The sequence below is a fragment of the Pteronotus mesoamericanus genome, unplaced genomic scaffold, assembly GCF_021234165.1.
Source record: "Pteronotus mesoamericanus isolate MK-2021 breed Mesoamerican mustached bat unplaced genomic scaffold, CSHL_Meso_final scaffold_54, whole genome shotgun sequence".
NCBI lineage: Eukaryota > Metazoa > Chordata > Mammalia > Chiroptera > Mormoopidae > Pteronotus > Pteronotus mesoamericanus.
Window position 1 is genome coordinate 36694054 of NW_026555321.1, and position 14723 is coordinate 36708776.

General features: G+C 55.6%; 2 protein-coding genes across 4 annotated transcripts in view; one reads left to right on the plus strand and one right to left on the minus strand.

Annotated features, from left to right (window-relative positions):
• The window catches only part of DNAH1 (dynein axonemal heavy chain 1), a 79091-nt gene extending 73984 nt beyond the window's left edge, over positions 1 to 5107 (plus strand). The window contains exons 66-77 of the mRNA XM_054595605.1: positions 35 to 231; positions 468 to 612; positions 869 to 1027; positions 1102 to 1233; positions 1593 to 1763; positions 1843 to 2022; positions 2095 to 2271; positions 2792 to 2962; positions 3122 to 3252; positions 3610 to 3961; positions 4275 to 4509; positions 4986 to 5107. Of these exons, the coding sequence (XP_054451580.1) occupies positions 35 to 231; positions 468 to 612; positions 869 to 1027; positions 1102 to 1233; positions 1593 to 1763; positions 1843 to 2022; positions 2095 to 2271; positions 2792 to 2962; positions 3122 to 3252; positions 3610 to 3961; positions 4275 to 4509; positions 4986 to 5107 (2172 nt within the window). The remainder of the gene's footprint in view (positions 1 to 34; positions 232 to 467; positions 613 to 868; positions 1028 to 1101; positions 1234 to 1592; positions 1764 to 1842; positions 2023 to 2094; positions 2272 to 2791; positions 2963 to 3121; positions 3253 to 3609; positions 3962 to 4274; positions 4510 to 4985) is intronic.
• Positions 5108 to 5689: 582 nt separating this feature from the next.
• BAP1 (BRCA1 associated protein 1) lies at positions 5690 to 14566 on the minus strand. 3 transcript variants are annotated; one of them, XM_054595919.1, is made up of 17 exons: positions 14395 to 14566; positions 14269 to 14298; positions 14105 to 14159; positions 12990 to 13122; positions 12496 to 12615; positions 11964 to 12025; positions 11747 to 11889; positions 11397 to 11475; positions 10835 to 10904; positions 10394 to 10541; positions 9720 to 9904; positions 9116 to 9249; positions 8072 to 8550; positions 7793 to 7953; positions 7467 to 7559; positions 7266 to 7338; positions 5691 to 7061 (listed from the first exon to the last, which is right to left on the minus strand). In XM_054595919.1, the coding sequence occupies exons 1-17, from the start codon at positions 14429 to 14431 to the stop codon at positions 6928 to 6930; spliced, it is 2136 nt and encodes a 711-aa protein (XP_054451894.1). In that variant the 5' UTR covers positions 14432 to 14566; the 3' UTR covers positions 5691 to 6927. The 3 variants fall into 3 exon arrangements, with proteins under 3 accessions (XP_054451895.1, XP_054451894.1, XP_054451893.1); XM_054595918.1 differs by having other exon boundaries at positions 5692 to 7061; positions 10835 to 10958; XM_054595920.1 differs by lacking the exons at positions 11964 to 12025; positions 12496 to 12615; positions 12990 to 13122; ... (1 more) ...; positions 14269 to 14298; positions 14395 to 14566 and having other exon boundaries at positions 5690 to 7061; positions 10835 to 10958; positions 11309 to 11475; positions 11747 to 11888.
• Positions 14567 to 14723: the final 157 nt, after the last annotated feature.

The window sequence follows — 14723 nt, forward strand, 5'->3', positions numbered from 1 at the left end:
GGCCTGGCACTAGCCTCCCTCTGTTCCCTCCTAGAGCGAGTGGCGCTACCTCCTATCCGGAGGCTCCGTCCAGGTGATGACTGAGAACCCTGCAGTGGACTGGCTGTCAGACCGGGCCTGGCGAGACATCCTGGCACTCTCGAACCTGCCAGCCTTCTCCTCCTTCGCTGAAGACTTTGTAGAACACCTCTCAGAATTCCAGGCTATCTTCGACAGCCCTGAGCCTCACCGGTGAGCGGGGCCCCAAGGCATGTCAGAGTGGGCACATTGAGGGGATAAAACCCCAGACACAGGAACCTTCTGAGAGGCCACTCAGGACTGCCCTGCAGCTGTGGCCACATCTCTTCCATGCCCCCAGCCACATACCCCCAGACACCCCATTGTCCTCTGCCATCCAGCCAGCAGAGTCCCTGTGGCCAATGCGTTCTCATAGGTCAGCTTTCAGGGAGACATGGGCACTATTGCAGGGAGCCCTTGCCTGGCATCTGGGATCAGTGCCTGGACCAGTTCCAGAAGCTGCTGGTCCTGCGCTGCCTGCGTGGAGACAAGGTTACCAACGCCATGCAGGACTTTGTGGCCACCAACCTGGAGCCACGCTTCATTGAGCCCCAGGCAAGTGTCACCAGCCAGTGCTACTTGCTAACCCCCACATGGGTGCCAGGGGCCTGACTGCGTGTGGACAGACCACTCTGCAGCTTTCATCAGTCCAGGACTCCTAGCCCTACGCCTCCAAAGGCTCTGGGATGTTCCAAACCCCACAAAGAAGCCCCCCGGGACTTCTCTTGGAGCCCCAAGATTGCTGTCCCTTGCCCCAGTCCTTGTGCCTCCTTAGCCCTACGTGGCCCTGGCACCTCTCTCCGCCCTGCAGACAGCCAACTTGTCAGTGGTGTTTAAAGACTCCAACTCCACTACACCTCTCATCTTCGTGCTGTCACCTGGCACTGACCCCGCTGCCGACCTATACAAGTTTGCTGAAGAGATGAAGTTCTCCAAGAAGCTCTCTGCCATTTCCCTGGGCCAGGGCCAGGTAAGGGTGGGGCCAAGAGGGTGACGACCAGCCAGGCCAGCCGGTCCCACCACTCAGCACTTGCACCCCCACAGGGCCCAAGGGCAGAAGCCATGATGCGCAGCTCCATAGAGAGAGGCAAGTGGGTCTTCTTCCAGAACTGCCACCTGGCCCCAAGCTGGATGCCAGCCCTAGAGCACCTCATTGAGCACATCAATCCTGACAAGGTACACCAGCTTCCTCTGCTGAAGGGAGTACTAATGTGTCCACCCAAGACTATGAAGCTGAATGAGATGGTCCCACAAAGCACTTAGCCCAACCCAGGCACACAGGTAGTGCTCAGGGACCGATGTATGGAACATGCATCAACTACACTAATCTTCCCAGTGGCACCCCAAGTCACGTTACCACACCAGTTAGGGTGCAAAGCTTATATTCTTAATAGGTGGCCCGTGTAGCCTGTTCTGGCCCACCTAGGGGTAGAGTCAGGCTGAGGGTGGCCCAGGGTCCCTGGTTTGGAGGGAGCCTGGTGTTGGAAAGGCTACCAGGTATGGGTCCCAAAGCTCATGTGGAATATGGCCACCAGGTGCACCGGGACTTCCGCCTGTGGCTCACCAGCCTTCCCAGCAACAAGTTCCCAGTGTCCATCCTACAGAATGGCTCCAAGATGACCATTGAGCCGCCACGTGGTGTCAAGGCCAACCTGCTCAAGTCCTACAGCAGCCTCAGCGATGACTTCCTCAACTCCTGTCACAAGGTGAGGCACACTTAGTAGTGCCCTGCCCCACTTGTCCCTGTCCTTGCTCCTCATGTCTCGTGTCCCTCACCTTTCCCAGGTGATGGAGTTCAAGTCCCTTCTGCTGTCTCTGTGCCTGTTCCATGGGAATGCACTGGAGCGCCGAAAGTTTGGGCCCCTGGGCTTCAACATCCCCTATGAGTTCACAGACGGGGACCTGCGCATCTGTATCAGCCAACTGAAGATGTTCCTGGATGAGTATGATGACATCCCCTATAAGGTGGGCTGAGGACAGGCTGGGGGTGGGGAGCTGGACACTTGTGGGGCCCTCACTCACCCACCCACCACATAGGTCCTCAAGTACACGGCAGGGGAGATCAACTATGGGGGCCGGGTCACCGATGACTGGGACCGCCGCTGCATCATGAACATTCTGGAAGACTTCTACAACCCCGAAGTCCTCTTCCCCGAGCACAGCTACAGCACCTCAGGCATCTACCACCAGATCCAACCTACCTATGACCTCAACGTGAGCACAGCCTGGGTTCTTGGGTACTGTGAACCCCTGGGTGCTGGGCGAAAGATGTGGCCTCTGCCCTCCCGTAGCTCCTTCTCATTGATTAATCCATCCCATGCAGATACTCACTACTGCCTGAGAGGCACTCAGGGAGGCAGAGGTAAGGCAGGGGCAACTCAACCCAGCCCACACAATCAGGCAGTGCTCCCTGAAGAAATGCTGCTTCAGTTGAGATGTGAGAGGAGTGGTCAGGGGCTGGGTCAGGCATTCCAGAATATGGGTCATCAGTGGAAACAAGGGAGAGTGACAGGTTTGAGCAGCCAAATGAAGGAGCAATGAGCTGGATGGAAGTGAGAAGGGAGCTGGGAGGGAGGCAGAAGCCACTCACATGACGCCTCAGGGGCCATGGAGCCCCAAGAACAATGCGTTTACAACCAGGGTGATGGGTGGGGGGTATGCTCAATTGGAAAGCTGCCCACAGGCTGATGGTCGAGCCAGGCAGGGGCTTCAGTTGTGCCTCCCTAACCCCCAGGGCTACCTCTCCTACATCAAGAGCCTCCCACTCAACGACATGCCTGAAATCTTTGGCCTGCACGACAATGCCAACATCACCTTTGCCCAGAATGAGACTTACACTCTGTTTGGTGCTATAATACAGCTGCAACCTAAGTCATCCTCTGTGGGTGGCCTGAGCAGGGAGGAGGTGGGTCGCAGCAAGGGGAAGGGACCTAAGGGTTGGTCAGGGCTAATCTCCCACCCACCTTCCTGCCTGCTCCCTTGTGGGAAGAAACTCTGTGCATATGGAATCCCATAAGGGATGTAGAGGCCAGCCCTGACCCAAAGTATCCCTTTGCCCCTACAGATAGTGGAAGATGTGGCCCAGAACATTCTGCTCCAGGTGCCTGAGCCCATCAACTTGCAGATGGTGATGAGCAAGTACCCTGTGCTGTATGAGGAGTCAATGAACACAGTGCTAGTACAGGAGGTCATTCGGTAATCCCCCTACCCCAATCATCCCTGACCTCCACCAGCTGAGTCAATGGACCACTAGGCTGTAGAGAAATGACAGCAAGAGGTACTATGGTCCAGGTGCCATACCAACTGCTATAAACCCATCCTGGAGGGCTGCTACATTTTTATTATTCCCACTTTACAGATGGATAAACCAAAGCCCAGAAAGATTAAGTGAACTAAGGTCACACATTTGCTAAGGGCCAGAGCCCGGATTCGTACCCAGCTCTATGTTCTAGTCCCTATATTCAGCCATCGTTTTTTTGTTTATGCCTACAACTGAGGATGTAGATACTGCTACATGGCCCATTATCTGCCTCTCTGCCACTGGCTACACAGGTACAACCGGCTGCTGCAGGTGATCACACAGATGCTGCAAGACCTGCTCAAGGCACTCAAGGGGCTGGTGGTGATGTCCTCACAGTTAGAGCTGATGGCTGCCAGCCTGTACAACAACACTGTGCCTGAGCTCTGGAATGCCAAAGCCTACCCATCACTCAAGCCACTGTCCTCATGGGTCATGGATCTGCTACAACGCCTGGACTTCCTACACACCTGGATCCAAGAGGGAACCCCAGCTGTTTTCTGGATCAGTGGCTTCTTCTTCCCCCAGGCTTTCCTGACAGGCACCCTGCAGAACTTTGCCCGCAAGTCTGTCATCTCCATTGACACCATCTCCTTCGATTTCAAGGTCTGGACACAGCCAGGGCCAGGTCAGGTGACAGGCTGAGGTACAGCCTGGGCTGGATGGGCCTGAGGCCACACCTAGCAGGCAGAATCAGAGGACCCCTGAGCACGGGTTGGGGGGAAAAAGGAGCCAGGCCAGAAGAGGCCATGAGCCCCCGGGAAATCCCAAGTGGCAGGACATAGACTGTAGGCTACCAGCTAAAATAATGGGTGAGTGATGGACAGGCAGGCAGCAGGGGTTTGTGCTTCTGAACCAAAATTCTAACCCAGATTCTGGGTATTGACATGTGTGGGGCATGTCTGTGTGCCCGCCATAGGTGATGCACCAGTCAGTGTTGGAGCTCAAGAAAAGGCCCGAAGAGGGGTGCTACATCCACGGCCTGTTCCTGGAAGGTGCCCGCTGGGACCCCATGGCCTTCCAGCTGGTCGAGTCTCGGCCCAAGGAGCTATATACAGAAATGGCCGTTATCTGGCTCCTGCCAACACCCAACCGCAAGATTCAGGACCAGGCCTTCTACCTGTGTCCCATCTACAAGACACTGACCCGTTCTGGTACGAGGCCCCGGGCAGGGAGCCTACACTATAGATGGGGGCCCAGGACTGAACAAGATGCCAACAGAGGTCAGTCAGCAGTCCTTAGACCAACCAGGGAAGGACAGAGCCTGGCAGCAGCAGGCAGGGCTGTCTGTGGAGTAGCCCCTGAGCTCACCATCTTGCGGCCTCCCTCAGCAGATCCACCTTGGGTCTTGGGAGCTCCAGCCTGGCAATGTTCCAAGATGGTAACTGCAGCCTAGAGAGGGGGGATGGGCCTGGCCTGGGTCCAACAGGAAATGAGTGGTGTCACCTCTCCCATTGCTGCCTGTCCTCAGTCAGTGCATTAGCCTTGGCCAGGCCCATTCACCAAGTGGGCTTCCCCTTGGGTCAGGACTCCCTCTTTGTCCCCAAGTCTGCCAAATCCATTGCCTTTACCCTGGCCTTCTCTAGTTGTGGCAAACAACTTAACCCTCTCCCTCTGTTGCTTGTTCTAGGAACACTATCAACCACAGGTCACTCCACCAACTACATCATTGCTGTGGAGATCCCCTCTTACCAGCCCCAGCGACACTGGATAAAGCGTGGTGTGGCCCTCATCTGTTCCCTGGACTACTAGACTTGGGAAGAAGGGAGGGAGCCATTAAAGTGGAGTTTTCTAAGCAATCCAGCTGAGCCTTACCTGCTTACATCAGGCCCCTTCTCTAGAACTCACTGCCAGGGAGACAGTGAGGGTGAGGGGCTACGGTGGCCTCAAAAGAGAACGTGGCTACCAAGAGGGAAGAGGTGACAGCTGGCAGCTTTAACCTGCTAGACCTGTCCAGGTGCAACAAGAGAGATGAGCTCTCCAAGGTCATAGGATCCCTTCAGGGAGAGGACACCGGGTAGGACTAGAGGTAGCCCTTCCTCAACCTAGAGCTCCAGCATCTCTCCAGGTTGCAAAGCTGTCAGATCTGATGAAAGCCATGTCCCTCTCTTGCCAAACTACACCTTGGACACGACTCTTCAGATTCCACAGCCCACCTGAAGCCCCTCCTCAGCTCAGGTCCTAAATCTCAGGCCTAGGGTCATAAGAATCTCTTCCCCAGAAGGCTGAATACTCAAGAATGCATACTTCTTGCTTCTGGTCACTGGGCCTTGGGCTCAGTCCTGGTTAGGTCCTCACTCCCATCCCAGCCTAGCCTACAAACCTCAGGCCAGCAACAACAGGAGGGTTAATTTTTTATGAGTTTTATTCACTTACTGATCCAATATTTACAGGGGGTCAAAGGGTCAGGCTGTGCTCAGTGCAGAGGCAACTGCTATGCCTGCCAGGTGTCCCCCCTCCCCCTTCCCAGGTCACTATGTACAGATAAGGGGCCTCCTTGGATCTCCTTCAAAGCCATCTGGCAGAGGCCATGGAGCTGTATTTGGGGGGCGAGCTCCAAAGGCAGTGCTAGCCCCGTTACTCCTTGGCATCAGGCCCTCTGGGGACATGGGGGCTCCAACTGGTTGTCTTGGTCCTGCAGTCCCCCCACCCTGAGTGCCTTGCAGAGGCTGAGGAAGCTGGCGTGGCAGGGAGAGCTGAGTGGTGCCAGTTTCCAGCAAGCAGCCCTGTCTCTGCTACCCCTAAGGGAAGGGAGACATGGTAATACTGAGGGGATGGGTAGAGGCTCCTCTGAGCCCCAGGCTCCAGGGATAGCGCCCAGGAGCCCAAGGCAGGCCCACTGCCAGGGCCACAACACTGAAGGCAAAGAGCCCCGGAGCCCTGCTCAAGGGGAAAGCAGACTTGACAAGCCCGACTGGAGCCAACAAGGGAGTTTACAAGCCACCAAACAGCTCAGACACTCCTCTCTGCTCAAGCCTGGGACTCCAGCAGGTTGCTCACCCCACCCCCACTGGGACCCTCCACTCCCAAACCAGCCCAAAATCCAGGTCCCTGAGTTTGGGGTTCTCCCAGGAGGAACAAAGAGCAGACCTGGCTTCCTCACAACAGAGACAATGGTGGCTGGGGCTAGAGCAACAGGCCCATGTCCACCCAGGTCCCACGAGAACAACTGTTAAGAGAGAACACATAGTCAGGAAGCCAGCTATGTCAACACAGTGGTGGCAAGATGGGCCAGAGCCCAGAAAAATAGACGTCTCTGTAGGTAAAATATATATTCAGCTACCCAGGCAGAAAGGCCAAGTCCTGCAGCTCCACAGCCAGCTGTGGAGGAAGCCACAGCACCTTACTGTGCCCCAGCTCCAGCTGCTGCTTCCTGAGCGCTATGGGCTTGACCTGCCCTACCAGACCCGGGGGCACAATGCAGGGAATCCTGGCCTGGCTTCCATTTCCAGGGTCTAGGTTCTCTGGCTGGAACTATTCAGTAATACTGGGAAGCGGGGTGTAGGGCAGAGAAGGGGCCCTGGTGAGGGCCACAAGGCAAGAGCAGGCTGCAAAGTCAGGGCCAGCAGTCCTCACTGACGCTTGGCCTTGTAGGGGCGTGAGCGTTTCCGCCGATCAGGCTTCCGCTGCTTATGGAGCCGGCCAATGCTGACCCCTTGGCGCCGCCGCACTGAGATGTTCTGCTCCACCAGGTTGGCCAGCATGCCTGCGGAGAGGCAGAGGCCCTTAAGCAGGTGGCTGGATGCCCAGCAGCCACCTGCTCAATAGACCACAGGCTCAGGCCAACAGCTGAGGGCGTCCCGGGCCTTCCTGCGCTCCACAGTCTGTTCAATCCCCAGCAGGGGCCTGACAGAGTGAGGAACATGGCCCTAGGAGAGCATGCCAGGTAACACGCAGGGAGTACCCTCACCTTCCTGGGCCAGCATGGAGATAAATGTGCAGATGAACTCGTCATAGTTGTGGGTCCTTCTCTGGTCATCAATCTGTGGGGGAAAAGGATAAGGGCGCTGCAGCCAATCTCCAGAGAGCCACTACCAGGTTACCTTGAAAGGTCATGCCCCCAGGACAGCAGTCATGGGCAGAAGACCAGGCAGCTAGAGAGATGACCCACCTTGAATTTCTTCCTCTTCTCTACCTCTTCCTTGAGGCAGGCTTCATAGTTTGCAATCTCAGCCTCCACACACTTCAGTAGTGCCAAAAGCTCCTGCCAAAACCCAGCATTGTACCCATGAGGGGGGCTGTTCAGCACCAAAGCCATACTACCAGGAAGCAGCGAAAGGCAAGGGTAAGCAGCCAGAGTGCCTGGAGCTTACTGAGGCCTCTTCCACTACCCAACTGATACAGGCTTCAAAGCCACCAACCTTCCCACCAAAACTCCAATCAAGAACCCAGTCCTTCCCCCTGCTAGGATTAGAAGAGAAACCCACAGAGACTCACCTTAGGCGAGTACTTCTCCCCACTCAAGGGTTCACTGGGCCTGACCAGCCCAGACTTCTCTCTGCCATCTACAGCTTCCACCACTTCCTTCTCCTCTGGGCTGCCAGCCCCTTGGCTGCCCAAGCTTGGTCTGATTGAGGGCGAGGAACCCTTCCCACCCTCTGGGAAAAGAAGGCAGGAGAAGACCCATCAGAATGCAGAACACTCGGAGGTCACTTGGCTACCTCCCTCCTCCATCCTTGGTACACCAAGTGGCCGGTGAGCCAGCCCAGGGCCCACCTGTCAGTGCCAGGGGACTCAGCACACCATCCTCAGCCAAGTGCAGCAGGCCTGTGCTGATGACAGGACCCAAGTCACGTACAGCGCGATTGTAGCGTATACAGTCAACACGCAGCAGGCTTTCATCCTCTCCAAAAAGCACCTTGGAGATGTGGGAGGTGACAGGGCTGGAGGGCCGTGTGGGGTTGGCCGAGCGGATGGGCGAGCGCAGTGGTGAGTTGAAAGCACTACCAATCTCGGAGGCTGTGTCTGTGCTCTCATTGCTGGGGGTGGGCGAGGGCTGTGAGTGCATGGGCACTGCCACTGCTGGACTCCCAGCACCACTGCTGGTCTTGATGGACAGGGGAATGGAGAGGTCTTTCTGGGACTCTTTGAGCTTCTCAGCCAAGACGTTGATAGTGTTGGGCTGCAGCACCGACAGCTGCCCATCCCCGGAGCCACTCAGCGGCCCTGGCTTCCCTGGCCCCTTTCGCTTGTACCTGTGGGGTCCAAGGAGAGGTGAGCCAAGAGTGGGCCAGGTGACCGCACACCCAGCAATGCCCAGAATTGTCTGCACACACCCTGACCCTGGGTGATTAAGGGACTGACACTGCAGCTCCTCACTCAATCCAGCAGCCTGACCCGGCCATGCCAAGCCTGGCACCCTAGGTTTTGACAGCCGCAGCCAGGTGTCCTCAAAGGACACCTTCTCTGTTCCAACTGCTAGCCTTTTGCCAATGCCATGTCGTCCAGCAAAGTACCCCTGCCCTATCTCCTTCCCCGCTTCATCCAGTTTTTACAAGGCCTAGCCAAAAGGCAACCTCCCAACAGGACATATCTTGATGTCTGGTTAAATGGGCTCAACCTGCCCCCTTCCCCTAGCCCTCCAAAAGCTTCTTGGGACCTGGATTCAGCCTGCCTCATGCCAGCCTCCCCCAGGACCCTGTACTCAGCAGGTGCTCAGCACTGTCTATCTGCTGAAGGGTATTCTCAGACACGAGCTGGAATATCCAAGACAGGATGCACAGCACTCAGAGCCTCCAGCCTTACAGAGCTGAGGCTGACCTGATGGCGGAGTTGGTGTTCTGCATGTCATCTTCCTCGTCATCCTCATAGTCATCCTCATCATCTGAGTATTGCTGGGGTGGGCGGACTGGAACTCGGCTGCGGCCCACACCTGCTGCCAAGTCTTCTTCCTCCTGGGGCAGAAGCCCAGAGCAGCCCATCAGCAGAGGTCAGTTAGCCCAGGCTGGACAAAGCAGTCACAGCCAGAGAGAAAGCCAACGTGGTTCCCAGGTCAAGTCCACAGAACCCCTCTAGGTGTTCCAGAACCCACCCCTGGCTCGTAGGAAAGCTGCTGCCCACTCATACCACCTGCCTGCACAGGGCTTCTGAGAGAAACAGAGTGCCCTGAAACATGTGCCTTCATTTGACCAGCAGAATCCAACCCATAGAGTTGTACCGAAGAACATGTTCTAAACATTTAGGCCCACTGCCACGTACTTAAAGTCAGAGGAGCTCTGTCTCCCTAAGCCCCTGCTTTTGTGGGTACTTCTGACTATCAGAGGAACCAGGACAACAAACACCAGAGAACCACCTGAGGAAACTGCCTACGGCAGCCTTTCAAGAGAATCCCGGAGGGAATCCTGTGGGGGCACTCCCAGCTTACCTGCATGGGGGACTTAGCATAGTTGTGATTGTCCAGAAAAGCTGGCAGCCGCTGGACAATGGGAGTGGGGTTAGGGGGAACACCATTGAGGCTGCTCCCTGAAGGTTTCACCACCAACTTGGGTTTGCTGGGAGGGCTGTGGGTCAAAGCTTGTGGGCATGAACCAGCCACCTCCTCCACACCATCTGAGAGAAGAGGCACAAGCAGGACTTTCAGCCAGATCCTCAAGAAAAGCTGTCCCCAGCCCACTGTCTCCCTAGTCCTGTGACACAGCACTGCTCCCCCTCCCTTCCCAGAGAACAGCTGAGCAATCTGGTGGGAAGTCAGTCATGGGCCCACAGCGTGACAGGAGAAGAGTGAGCTGGAAAAAGAGAGGGCAGCAGAAAGAAAAAAAAGCTTCTGAGAAAAACAGAAAGGGAATATGCATTACAGAAAAAGCTCAGGGGCCTGTGGTAATGGCAGCCCTTTACAGTTGCATTTTTTTAGGGAAAAACAGCTCTCCATGTTCAGATGGAAGAGTAATGCAAGCACTGGGGCTTCAGGCCTCCTGTAGGAGCCCATGAATCACTGCCCGAGGGCCTCCACAGGAAAAGACTTGCTCTGTTTGGGTCTCCCAGGTCAAGCTATGAGGGGGTGGCTCTGAGGCCCACGTGAGGTCCTAAGACCCCGAGTACCTGTGTGGGGGCCCTCAGTGGCCACTGGGGCCCTGCTTGCCTCCAGAGCCACGGGGGACTTGCCACTGACTGGTTTGGTCTCCTCAGGCAGCTGTGACTCTTGCGACTTGTGAGTCTGAATCAGCTCTGGTTGTGTTACCCTGATCAACTGAAAACAGAACCCAAGGCTGAGAGGAGAGAAGGTAGCCCCAGACTCTACTTCAGACAGCTAAGAGCCTTGGCTCTACCCACTCCGTCCCAGGGAACTACAATAGTCAAACCCAAACCTCCTTTTGGAAATGACTTTCCCTCCCCACCTGAAGTCTCACCTTTCCCAAAAACAGCACAAAAGAGGTAGTGGTTGGTTGAATGCCAGATCCACGACACTGATTTGGCAATCAGAGACAGATGCCCCAGTGAGGAGAAGATGGCTGGGAAGGAACCAGGCAGGAGGGTACCCACCTGCTGCAGGGCCTCCAGTACTGTCTGACGATTCACCTTCAGCACATGCAGCCTGGCCTCATACTTGATCCTGCGGTCGGGCACCACCGCCATCAGGTTGAAGCGGATGTCATGGTAGGGCTCCCTGCAGTCACAGCTGCAGCTGTGAGAGCAGCTCCCACCCAAGCCCCAACAACAGGTTGAGGCAGATAGTCTTTCAGGGCTCCCTGAAGTCACAACTACAGCCATACAGGTACAGGTCCCACGACAGGCAGGAAGCAGCTGACCATGCACACCAAGCACCTGAGCTGGTGCCTTCCCGTGAACTGTGTGAAGGGCCTGGCAGGAAGTGAGCCAGCATGCCTGGGCCACCAAGGCCTCCCCCTCCCCAAATCAGGCTATAGGTAGCCTGGGCGGGAAATAGGGCGATGAGCTGGGAGCCCAAGATAGAAGCCTGATCTTTTCAGATTCACCATGTGGCCTCGCACAAGTCACCTGGCTTCTCTCTGCTCTGGTTCCCTTTTCTGTGTTCCTTCCAATGCGGACACAGCAGCAGAGGATAGGGGAGGCACAGGGCTCTTACCCTGCAGTGGCGAGGCCAATACGCTCCATGATAACCCGCCGGGCCTTGTCTGTCCACTCCTCATCCTCCCCCCAGGGCCCTAAAAAACACCAAGATGAGGAGTCAGCAAGTGGGAAACTCAGTTTGGGCAAGCCAAGAGTGGGAGTGAGGGTGGAGAGCAGTTGATCCAGGGAGCCAGAGGCTAGTCAGGCAATGCAGTGCAGGGTGCCATCTGGCCAAAGCCAGATGTCCTAAATACCCACCCCCCCATCCCCCACCACTGAGTCCCAAGCACCTGAGGACACTGGACCCCAGCTCCTTAGGAGTTTAGCAGAGAAACCCAAAGGGCCCCCCGCCCCATGAGTGCCTACCATGATCAATGGGGTAGACCTTGAGCCCATCCAACTCAAAAAGCCGGCCTGTGATAGGCACATAGCTGACAAAGTGGAATGCCTCCATGGTCCGCACTGCACTAAGGCCATTCTGCTTCTCTGGCAGGTGGCGTGGCTCAGGCCTGAGGAAGGACAAAGTCAGGACCCAGAATGGGATAGCCCTTCCTTACCCCCACCCCCATCAGCTCCTACACACCTGGCATGGCTATTATGTGCCTTGGCCAACTCGGGGGCATTGCCAATCGCATATCCTTTGCTCTAGAGGGAAGAAAATAAGCCAGATCAGAACAACTTCTCAGGTGAGCCTCTGGGTGGGAAACAAAGCTCAGGAGAGCAGATCTGGAGGTGTTCCAGGAACCTAAAGAAGCACAGGTGGACTCCCCTCAAGGCAGAAAAGAGCTCTGGAGCCCCAAATAGAAAAGCTCTAATGTCCTTGCACAGTAATCAGTGGACACTGGGAGCAATGTGGCTTGTACAGTGCTGACAAAGTCCTAAAATTGTGTAGCTTAAGCAGTGTTCCTTCTTTCCCTAGGTTTGTTCCCTTTCCTTACTACTGGGCCTAAAACCAATGGCCTTACACAATTAATTTAAGAGTCAAATGCAATGTAAATGTTCATGTGAAAAATGAAAAGCCTCATAGTGCCAAACGTCATTTGGCAGCATCAGTGGCCCTGGAGGTCAGATGTGCCCACCCAGCTATGAGCCAGGATTAAAGCACTGCGGCCTACCTCAGGGCTGAAGCCTTTGGTGAAGTCCTTCATACGACTCAGGGTGGGCCCCAGGTCCACATTGCTGCAGTTCAGGAGCACACTCAACAGGGCATGAGTGGCACAAGAGTTGGGGATCAGCTGTGAAACCAAGAACAGTCACCCATACACAGTAGCCCTCAATCGAAGCCCACATTCATTGTGAATGGGGATCCAGAGAAGGCCAGTCCTATCTGGACAACCACCCTCATCAAATGTTGCCCAACATTTGTTCATTTAACTAAATACCCTACCAGATGCCTGGGGACATGGAGAGTGGATTCAGACCCCACACTGCTCTAAAGAATCTCCCTTTTGTAATTAATAAAAGCTCAATTTCTTCTGCCGAGGGACTTCTACAACCACCACCCTTGGTATCTGCCGATCTCGTCTTCCTGCCTTCTCCCACTTCCACTTCCCAAGCAAAGAAAATGGCCGCATCCCACCCTCCAGACAGAACACAAAGCCCAACAGACCTGGTGGGCAAAGAACATATTATTCACAATATCATCATCAATCACAGATGTATCATCCACCAAGGTAGAGACCTTGCGACGGGACCGGCGCTCTTCGATCCATTTGAAGAGGAAAATGAATCCATACACGGGGCTGAGGGAAGCAAGAAGCAGAGCTACCAGTGAAGTGGGGGAAGGCCACCAGTATTCCCTTTTTCCTTCCCCTATTCCCATGCACTGTGTTACCTCAGGTGCCCTTCCCGTAATCCCAGTTCTCCCCTGGTTTCTGTCCAACACTGCCAAAATTGGCCCTGAGCCCTGACACCCCAAAAGCCCGCCACAAGTTGTTTAAGTATCAGCTTCTAGGTGTGGTTCTCCAGGAGTCTACCCAGTGTCCCTATGAAGTGTATGGTTCTGGGATAAGAAAAGAAAACTTGGAACCAATGGCCCAGAGCAGGGTAGGAACAGAAGGTAAGGTGAGAACAAAAAATCTGATGAGGAATTTAAACACTAATTCTCACTTGTGAACCCCAAGGCCTGCACCCCAATGCAGCCAAGGAAGAAAATGAACACCCATATCAGCCCTTTCTTTCCTGGGAAATAAAAGCAGACTTATCAGTTCAACCACTGCAGCCGTTCTCCACACTTCTATTCTGTAGGACCACCAAAACAAGACCCTGAGGTTGTTCATCCAGAAGGAGCCTGGTAGATGCCACACACAAACCAAACAATACAAGACCCTTGTCAATCAATACAAGGCACTGGCACACCGGCACATTAAAGCAGTAATTAATAAATTACAGCTGCACAAAAGGCACTGTGTGGTCTGAGTATAGACAAGAGCCTGGCTTCCTGCTCCAAGATAAGAAAAAGCAGCTGAACTGCACTCCAAAGGATGGTTAGAATTTGTAGGGGCGGGGTAGGTACTACTACATAAAGGGAAGTGCTGAGGCAAGACTGGGAGAAAATAAAAATACCAACGTCATCAGGAGAACACCCAAAGAGTAGGAATGCTTCCTTATACGAGCTTTCACAACTTGGGGTTTCTGATACTATCCTCCTTGAGGGGCACTCTTCCCCAGGCCCTTCCCGAGTCCTCGAGGTGTAAAGGGAGGTCTTGCCGACAAGCGACTCACCCCTGGCACTTGCTCTGAAGGTCATAGATCTCCTCCACTTGCACCCCTTTGACACCTGCGATCAGGGAAAGAAAGAAGTAGGGAAGGGCAGCTCCTGGCCGTGCGGCAAGGGCGCAGGAGTGGGCCCCCACAACCCGGGTCCTGCGAGTAGCAGAGACTCTTACCGAAATCTTCCACCAGGAGGGTGAAGAGGCCTGGTGGGGCGACAAGAGGGGAGGGTGGTGGTCAGGCAGGCGCCTCCCGGACCCACCCGGCCTCCCCGGCCCCCGGCCAGCCGGCCCCCTCCTCACCAGGGTCGCTCTCCAACTCCAGCCAGCCCTTATTCATCTTCCCGCGGGGCGGCCCCTCAGCGCCATGTCCAGGCCCCCCTGACCCACCGCCGCCCCCGTCGGGAGCCCCCGACGCCCCCGGGGCCCCTAGCCCCACACACAGACAACGGGCCCCGTCGCGTCACCCGCCCGCGCCGGCGTCTACGTCACCACTGAGCGACGGCCTCCGCCCCGCCTCTGGGTTCGTCTTCCGCGGGTTTGGTTCCACGAGCTGGAGCGCAGCCGCAGTGTCCGGGGCGAGGTAGGGGGCGTGGCCAGAGGGAGGGCGGGGCGAGCAGTGTTAACGCCTG